This window comes from Anomalospiza imberbis, chromosome 1, assembly GCF_031753505.1.
Source record: "Anomalospiza imberbis isolate Cuckoo-Finch-1a 21T00152 chromosome 1, ASM3175350v1, whole genome shotgun sequence".
NCBI lineage: Eukaryota > Metazoa > Chordata > Aves > Passeriformes > Viduidae > Anomalospiza > Anomalospiza imberbis.
In genome coordinates, this window is record NC_089681.1 from 92,540,741 (window position 1) to 92,550,634 (window position 9,894).

Here is a 9,894-nt window from a genome sequence, read left to right on the forward strand (position 1 = left end):
CAGTAACTGGAGATTGAGATCCCAAAAGAGAAGCTACTGTTAAAGGTATACACCATGCCATCTATCTTTTATTTACTGATAACACCCAGTGTTACATGCTTTTGGATTTAAGAACATTTTTATTTGTATCTGCATGACCTGTTTATCACTGAAATACTACTAGGGTAGGCGATTAGACAGAAAAGTATATTCTTGTCATACAAGTAGTTGGTAATATTTTAAAGCACTGACACATGTGGTGCTAATTGTTGCAGCCAGATTTCATACAAACATGCCTGAAAGTTACTGATGATACAGGTACTGCAGAGTGTGTGATTTTCATAAAGTGGCAAAGCATCAAGAACACACAGTGAATGACTTGAGTACATGATCAGGCCCATGACCACTCAACAATTGTTGTTGTGGATTAGGCGGCACTTCAAAACCTTGAGATAGTTGTCGATTTTGTGGGAATCTCGGCGGAGGCAGTGCAGCAGGTTGTAAAAGGCAAAGAGCCTGGAGTCCTCATCAGCAAGCTGCAGGGATGGAAGTCCATCCCACGGAGTGTAAATGTCATTTTCGACCTCCCCCGAGTGAACCTAAATACACAAAGTAGTATTAATACTAGATGATAGTGAGCCTGACTGGATGGAAAAGGCAGCATTTAAAATACTGCTCTTGAAGAATGCTAGTTACTAGTGTATGGCTTCTAATGTGCTTTCTGTTGTGGCTCACATTATTCCACACAATGTTCTATATCTTCATTCAGATTTTGAACAAATTTGTCAGATTTTTCAGTTTATTTTCCTAAAATATGTGAAAAGCATAACTGTCTCAGTAGCATTTTATGAGAACTAGTGTGTTAACCAGTATTCAGAGAAACCTGACTTTGCAGAGAAATCAATCCTTCCTTCATGCTTAGACTCATCAGGGACATCCCTCTTTGGCTCACTCCACCTTGAAAACTTTATTAAAACTTGTTCTTAGAAGTTGTTTGTGTGAAACAAACAGATTAGTCTCAGCCCTTATCAGAAAGATCTCTCAGTAATACATATGCAGAAGTACTGGCATCCGTCAAAAAAAATGCTGAGTGATATAATGACTTCTAATGTTAGAAAGCTACATGTGGGAGCGCATGTAGTGAGTTAGTATCTGAGGTGAAGACTGGTTTAAGTCTCCTTGTTTGAAGACAATCATTAATCTTCTCTTATCACATACATCTACCTTTCATAGCAGGAAGGAAGTCTGTCCCTTGTAGTGCTTATGCACCATCCTTGTTCACAGAAGTCACACTTTAAAAAGACATATAGGAGAGTATCTGTGGAGCTGCGCGGCTTTGTGGCTGCCCGTTATTTTTCTCAGCCCCAGTCAGCTCTCGAATGCCTGGCTTGGGCATCTCAGCTTTTCGTCGGGGCTGGGGCTCGCCGCAGTTCCCGGGCGCTTTTGCTGTCGTGCTCCAGGGTGGGCTGTTGGCCACACTTCGCCGTTGGCGTGAGGGAAGAAACAAAGAGGCAGGGAATTTGTCCAAATCTGTCCGCATGGCGGCTGGATGCTTTATTGGCTGCGAGAGCTGCGGTGGAAAAGCTGCAGCCCGCTCCCAGCTTCGCACGGACGCAAATGGCCTTGAGCATGTCGAGGAGTGGGATGAAATAGGGAAGGGACAGGGCAGACGGGGAGCCCTCCCGCCCAATGGGTACAGACATCGTGGTGATGACGTGTACTACAGCAACCAATGGGAACACAGCAGGGGCGGACACGGGACTTTGGGGTGAGTGGGACCGCGAGAATGGGGTGACGGGCACGGAAATCGCAGGATTAGGGGAAAACCCGGGGGATGCACGAGGGTACAGAGAACTGGAAAACTAACAAAGAAAAAACCCATAATTTGAACCCAAACCCAGGATGCAACAGAGCTGCTATTATTCAGTTTAAGCAAAAGGTAAAAAAAAATAGACACACTATGACTTAAAAATATGGTTTGACACTAATGAATGAGCCAGTCTTATCTCTTTCCATAAATAATATGAATCAGAAGGTGGTGACAGGGCAACTGGAACAGCACCTGACTTCTTACTCTTATCTTGGACCCTCAGCTGTGCCCTTTTTACACATGGATGTGTGATAGAGATGTATTTGATTACACTGATAAATGTATTTGTAGCCTGGGTGGTATAAGGTTTCAGAGTGAAGAGACACCTAACTGAAAGAGAGACCGTGAGATCTAGTGGAAAGTGGTGGATACAGTGATGGTGGCACTCTTCGTGCTGTTCAGCTGCTCAGAGCAGTGAAGTCAGAACCTCTTGTTAACGTCTAACTCACTGAAAGAATGATAAATTCACTGACTAACAGAGGCCCCTTTAAAAATAAACAAGCGAGAGCTGGTCTTATTCAGGAAAGCTTTCAATTAGTGGTAACAAGAGCTATTCAAGTACAGGTTTTGTGAGACAGCAGCCTTATTGTCTAAACTCACAAGTATAGGGGGAATGAAGTCAGACACAGAGTCCAGAGGAGTCAGTATGGTGTGAAAAAAGAAATGAAAGTTATCAGGGTTACTTTGCATGCCACATCTTTGCAATAGCCCAGACTCCCAAAGCTGTTTTAAACACAGTATCTGTTTCCAAAACCTCTGCATAATACCTATTTATATACAGATGCATATAAATATGCTGAAACATATACATGTATAAATATGTGCATATGGAAAAAATTGAGAGGTATCCTTAAACAATCAGGATTACAAATTGAAAATCCTCAAATATAGAATGACAGTAGTCAGTCCTGATGATTACACCTTTCCCTGAAGCATAACTGGGAGTGTGATGGGTTATTCTGTGACAATCATATCACATTTTCTCTTTAGAAATTGCAAGATAGCAGAAGAAAAGAAACCTGAAAGAAGAAAGCTGAAAAGTTCTCAGACTCAACTATTTTCTCTCCCTTATTTATCTTCACATCTACTGTTTACTTTAATATTCCAGGTAGGGAGAGCCTATCATGATACGTGTCTTCCTTAAAGCAATTGGCTAGAAGGGTGTTAAGGACCCACTTACCCGCCTAACTATTTTCTCCATTCCTTCTAGGAGTCGCTTGTTTTGTTCTTCAATCTCCACAGCCTTCCAGAGAATGGTTTCTGGAGCTTCTTTGATTCTTTGTACTTCAGAGGCCAGGTGGATCAGGGGATCATTCCAGGAACGCAGAACTCCCAGTATTAAATTCAGTAGGTCTTCATGCTGCACACCCATGTTAAGGAAAGATGGTTAAAAGAAGAAAGCTAAATTCTGGTAAAATTAGAAGGCATTTAGAGCAGTGTCCTCAGACACTGTGATTTAGGAATTTATTCCAGCACCTATCACTGAATGTGCCCTATAGCCTTGTCTTAGATACCTCTGTGCAATTGCATTGCGTTTTTGAAGTTTGTCTTTGGTGTCATCGTGTTCTACAATGTTTGCATGAGCCATATTGCAGTGAAAAATATAATTGAACACTCTCAGCATTAAAGACTAGCAAGCATAACTGTGTCTCATCTCTGTGAAAGCAAACCCAGAACTCATTATCTGATTTTTGATGAATGTTTTAAAATCCACTGATTTTTTTTTTTTTTAATTTAGTACTGACAGGAAGGTGCACATTATGGTAAACCACCAAATAGCTTTTATTGCCTCTACATAACACTTCTGTCCTCCCCTTTTAACAATAGTCCTTCCAGCAGTAGCTCTCTAGTTTTAAAAATTATCCTTTCTTGTGGGCGATAGGAATTCATCAAGCCTGTGGTTAAGTTTGTGGCAGTATTAAACCTTTTCTTCTTTGCTAGATGCACAACCCAGGGCTGTGAATTCTATTGTTCCCACTAGAATTTCTAAATGACACACTAAGAAGTTGGTGATACTGTGGGATTGTAAAGATAACACTACCACCATGAAACTGGTAGAGATTTCACTGTGGAACAGACCTATTTATACAGCTCTGCTTATTTTTTTCTCCAGAGAATTTTCAAATCATATCTGTGAGCATAGACTGAACGAGATCATCTTCACTGAAGTTTATAATTATTATAAATGATGTATGTATGTAGTGTGCTTCTATTTACAGATATTTTGCAGATTTTCACACTAGAGTATTTGTATTTCGATGATGATGTGACCACTTTTGCCTACTGGTAACAGAAAGAATATATTTTCAATGTTTTTTTTTAGTAATGCCAGTGTTTTGAGTTACCAGAAAACTATTTACCTCTGTCTACATATAGCAATGTGTTTTATGTTTGCAAATACATTAATTGTTTATAAGATGTTTTAAGATAATGTTTAAAGGTTGTAGTCTTCTCAGTACTGCACAAACACGGTAACTGGCATTGCTCCATGAGGTAGTATTTCATTTGGAATTAAGATGCAGTGATTAAATGTACCATACAGGAAAAAGAAAGGATGATGAAAGTGACTGGTGCTTATATATGCTATATGGTTTGTAACTTAGTATCAGCAAATGTTAAATCAGCTTTGGCTTTTTGGTGCTTTTCTCTTCCTGGCTTTTTTGTTCTGATTAAGTTGATCTCCCTCTCACTCTGAAAGATGCCTCACTATTCCGTAACCCTCCCTCCCTGCCTTCCCCTGCTCCATCTTACATTGAATTACACTGGAAGTGGGACTTACATGAATCTGCTGAGCCTGCTCCTTATCTTCAGGAGTGATTAAAGATGCAGTGTGGCAGCTGTTGACAGCTTTTGCAATGAAACCCCGGCCCTGGGCGTAGCGTTCATCCTGCAGATCAGCACGGACAGGTGTTATTGAGACAGAAAGGTAAGAGCTTCAGCTCAAACACTGTGCTAGTTAATCATTGTTCCATAGCTTTTATTGCTGCTTTTATGCCGTACAGGTCAAAAGTTTCTGGTGAGTCTCTAGAGTGGAACAGGCACCCAACAAAAACAAATGTTCCACAGATAAAGAATGATGGGAAAATGGTATCTTTTAATAGAAGTTCTGGGGATCTTAGCAACATTCAGGACTATATACCAATTTGGTCACCATTCGGACTTTCACCAGACAGCAGACATATTTGTTTACTAATTATATGTTAAGATACGTTTGTGATTAAAAAGTATTAAATTGCAATTTTATATTTTCTTGCTCTCAGGAAAAGACTACTTACAAATTCATTGAACATTTCTGAAGAGAGGAAGTGAATGTAGTGTGAAAGTTTAACTGCTCGGTCAAAAAGCTCCTCAAGGGAGAGCTGGCAATTGACAGATCCATTGGGGCAGATTGGCAAAGAGGTCACTCCTTCCTTTGTCAGAAGCACGTGGGACACCAGAAGGGCTGCCAGCAACAAACCTGTTCAAGTTTAAAACACGGTGAAATGGGCTCACATTGAATTGCAGGTGTATTTAGGAGCAGCTGTGAGAGCCAGATGCTGGGTGATTTGTGTTGTGCTGTCACATGGCTCAGAGTACCCCCTGTGCTGGCTACTGAACAGCAGTGGAGGACTGATACATTGTAATTCTATAATTCTTTTATCCTTTCTCCCCTCTGTCATCCTCATGGTATAGCAGAGCCAGTTACTGAGTTTGAGGAGAAAAGGGGAGACAAGGTAACCTGTGCTGTAGTGTATTCTGAAGTCTTTTACTACATGTCTGGCTTTATAACAGAATGATGAACAGAAGAATAAAACAAATCAAACTTCTTAGTGCAAATATAGATACATAATTATATTTACACAGATATATAAGTTTGGAAAATAGATTAGGTTTTCTTTCCTTCCTTTCTTTCTTTCTTTCTTTCTTCTTTCTTTCTTTCTTTCTTTCTTTCTTTCTTTCTTTCTTTCTTTCTTTCTTTCTTTCTTTCTTTCTTTCTTTCTTTCTTTCTTTCTTTCTTTTCTTTCTTTTTTTTTCTTTCTCTTTCTTTCTTTCTTTCTTTCTTTCTTTCTTTCTTTCTTTCTTTCTTTCTTTCTTTCTTTCTTTCTTTCTTTCTTTCTTTCTTTCTTTCTTTCTTTCTTTCTTTCTTTCTTTCTTTCTTTCTTTCTTTCTTTCTTTCTTTCTTTCTTTCTTTCTTTCTTTCTTTCTTTCTTTCTTTCTTTCTTTCTTTCTTTCTTTCTTTCTTTTCTTTCTTTCTCTTTCTTTCTTTCTTTCTTTCTTTTCCCTCCTCCTCCTAGAGGTCCTTTTCTTCCTTGCAAACATTTGGAGTTAAAATTAATTTTTGTGGGTGGGTGGTTAGGTCACTCTTAAGGCTGTGAGTGTCCTGGGAGTTCCTTCAAAAGATTTCCAGCAGCTGTGCTTCTTTACTATTTAGAGTTTAACCCTAAATTTCCTACTTCTAAGAAAACAGTAATAGTTTTTGTCTTTTCTCCTGAGCTTCTGAAACTGCTATAGAGGACTTCTCATTATCTAAAGGACAAAATCTCATCTGTTTAAAACTTTTCATGTTAACTTAGCAGAGTTAAGTTTTTTATTCAGTGAAATAAAATATACAGAGAAAAACAATATTAAATAATTAAAAGAAAATATTTGGTAAATCAATGTGCTTGTTCTGAGACTTTTACTCCTGGAAATTGACCTGTTACCCATATCGGTTCACTAGACATATTTCAAATGCTCAATTAAAGTGTTCATCATGATTCAGCACAACTATCCCTAAGGATGTCACGTGATAAGTTTCTTTATAGCTCCACATTCAATAACGTGGATTTACACAATATTGATGTAAGACTTCCTCCTCCCCCAGGAGCAAGGTATGTGCTAGATGCTGCAATTAGGAAAGTACTCTAAGGAATAGCTCTATGAAAACCTGAGACTTGTTGGGTTGGAAAGTCAATTAATGTATTGAAAACATTAATTTCGAAATTACCACATCACTTCTAGACTTGTGGGTAATGACGTCTGGTCATAACCTTCTGAGTGGTACAGCAAACCAGTCCAGATCCAAACTTGCACGCACAGATGTGACATCCCTCAAGCCAATTTTTTGTGACACCACCCAATGCAAAGGTACTCTTAGATGATAAAAGGCATCAATCTCCTTTCTTCAGGTTTTGCCCTTTCTGGAAAATTACGTGGCTGGAAGACCTCAGTTTCTAGATCTGTTGCATTTCATATGCCTCCTAATTCAATTCAAATGGAAACAAATAGAAAAATTGTCAGCAGGTGAATGTTAAAATTCTTACCTTTCAGTGAAGCCCCCTCGGTACTCATGGTTGGGATTCTGGATGATGACTTTCTTTACCAGAAAGAAACCTCAGTACTTGCTGTTATTCTCTGCACATACCGCTTTTATATACACCATGCAGGATCCATTTTGCATACATTCAGCAGGTTGTGGAGTTTGCCTCCATAATTACAAACATCAAATTGCCTTTCTTCCACATTCATATTCAGTATTTTTGGCGTTTTTTTGTTTTTTGTTTTTTTTTTTTCATTTTAGCTGTGAGGGGGAATTTCATTAATAAGTTGAGCTGTGGGATCGCAAGTGTGATTGAATGAAAAGAGTGCCAATATTTTGCCCTGAATGAGGTGAAAATGCCGTGGATCCTGGAAATCTCCAGTTCCGAGACAGATATTTTTAATGTTTCTAGCCTGCTGTTCCCACTCCCCATGACAGTCTTCTCATCCATCTTTGTTGCTTCAGCCATGTAAGCTTGCTTGCATTACAATTCTGGCCATTTGTGGGAGGCAAACAGTAGTTTACAGTATACCCATTGAGAGGAATAACATAAATTGAAAAGAAATTTATTCAGAGTAAAGGGAACTGAGGCTCCTGGAAAGACAGGTCACTATCTGAAAGATTATAGATATGACATTTGTGGTCAGCTAAAAAATATATTACACAGCACAAATCTTGGCATAACTGATCCTCTGTCTGAGAGATACTTAGAGAAACAGGCTGAGTTTTTATATTTAAAAAAAGTAAAAATTTAGAAGAATTGAAGAGGTAGAAGGTTGATCTGCTTAATCTGAAATGTCTCATGAATAAGTTAGTATTATTTAAAAAAAACAAACCCAACCTCTACAAAACCATGAAATTATTTTCTACATTCAAAAACCCTCTGCATAAAAGATGGGCATTTCCACCACATGCAAAACACATGTGTCGTCAGCAGTGAGGTTTGTTCTTGGTTCTGATGCATCTGTGGTAAGCTGCAAACCAGCCTAAACAGGTTGGCCCTGTTTTCTTCTTGTGTGAGGCTCATCTGCATGAATATGTTAGCAAATATATAACCTCTCATCTGTTTCTCAGGTCCATTTACCCGTGGAGAAACTTTCCAAATTAGATGGTCATGACGAATAAGGCATATAGTGTTAATGAATTTTCTTGCCTTTAGGTGACTTGTTCCATACCTGTGGAATAGGTATACATGCAACCCAGAATCCTTCATTATTTCAGGATTCTTGAAGTAATGATGAACAAGGGAGAAGAAAGGCTAAGTATTTAAGGAAGGCATTCCTTGGGAGACAAGATACTTCAGCAATAAACCAGAACAAATAACAGGTGGTCTACCTTTGCTAAGTTCTAGGATTTTTGCTAGAACAGTTTGTTCTGCTTAGAGTCTGCACCTTTACCGGAAATTGAGATTCTGCTGAGTAAATGAAGCAGTTGTTGTCTGCAGCAGGAAAAGTGGCAATTTGATGAAGGCAGTAATATTAAAATGGGGCCACAGCAAAAACTCTAGCATGGGACGGTAGAAAAAACTGCTGTCTTCTAAACCACAGTTAATAGCTTATGAGCTTGATTTAATTCAGCTTCACTTGAAAACCTACTCCAATAAGATTACAGGTGAGTCTGAAAAATCCTGGTAACTTACATTAGAAGAGTCTGTTGAATTCGATGAATGAACAGTTCTCAAACCACCTTTTGCTCTTTCATTCACTAGTCTTCTTTTCTTGACATTTTGAGGATTTGGTGGTAAGGCCAAAATAAGGCACTGATTTAATTAATATAAGGGACTAGATAACAAAGGCAACAGGTAAACTCCCTAGTGTGTTTTCTGTGTTTTTGGACAGGGAGGCTTCCTTGAGGCCTGATGGCATCAGCTGAAGTCAATATCCTCTATGATTTAGCTTGGAGGATAACCTGTCTCTTGCTGTGTAAATGTAGACAAGCACCTTAAATGTAGATCACAAGAGACTGGTTTATTTGAAATCACTGCATGACGTTTTATTTAAAATAGTCTACCACAAAATAATACAATTTAATTTTCTCTTGCACCTTTCATCCTCAAATACTCTACAAACATGAATGGATTAAAATTGTCAGCAATCAAGAATCATAGGCAGGAAGAAGACATTCTCTATAAAGTAGATAAGTATAAAGGTGAAGTTCTTTTACCAGGTGTGAGAACTGGCATAGAGTTTAAGTTTATTTGTGTCTGCACAGGAAGTCTTGAGGGAAAAAATAGAATAAAATTCCTGATTCCCAGACCTGCACTTATGCACTTTAAGTGAAGAACATAATTTCTTACTAGTACCAAGGAAGAAAAAAAAAAAAAAGGGGGAGAGAAAGAAAAGAGAGGAAGAATTACAATGACCAGAAATAAATAAATTAAAATGTTTATTTTCTTTTATAAATTAGGAATTTTGTCCTATTTAAAGTTGAATAAAAACTTGAAAGTAACTGAAAATGCTTCCTTCTAGCTTTTGAAAGTGACCTGGCTTTATATGGTCCAAAGTCATAGAATATGGCATCCCATTGTCTCTGATTATTCTCTGAATCATGCAAAGGAAGTTCAGCCTAGCCCCCAATAACCACCTAATTGCCTAATTTTAACAATAACGCAAGACAGCACTGTAACTAGGTGGATACTTACCAGTACTGAGGAAAAAGCCTCTGGAACAACATGAGGAACTACAAAGCACAGCTTTGGTTAGCAGCATGTTTCCATCTCCCTTCATCTTTTCTGCCTTAGAAATATACATATATATACATGCATATA

General features: G+C 38.4%; 1 protein-coding gene across 1 annotated transcript; it reads right to left on the reverse strand.

Moving 5' to 3' along the window:
- Positions 1–244: 244 nt before the first annotated feature.
- On the reverse strand, positions 245–7,159 carry PRL (prolactin). Its single transcript, XM_068186332.1, has 5 exons — positions 7,132–7,159; positions 5,125–5,309; positions 4,629–4,736; positions 3,030–3,209; positions 245–578 (listed from the first exon to the last, which is right to left on the reverse strand). Exons 1-5 carry the CDS (start codon positions 7,157–7,159, stop codon positions 387–389), a joined length of 693 nt encoding a protein of 230 aa, XP_068042433.1. The 3' UTR covers positions 245–386.
- Positions 7,160–9,894: the final 2,735 nt, after the last annotated feature.

Coding starts and splice junctions, on each gene's coding strand:
- PRL (XM_068186332.1), bottom strand. CDS start 7,159: ATGAGTACCGAGGGGGCTTCACTGAAAG. Junction 3,210..4,628: donor AGCAGGCTCAGCAGATTCAT/GTAAGTCCCACT, acceptor ATGGGTGTGCAG/CATGAAGACCTACTGAATTT. Junction 579..3,029: donor TGGAGAAAATAGTTAGGCGG/GTAAGTGGGTCC, acceptor TTGTGTATTTAG/GTTCACTCGGGGGAGGTCGA.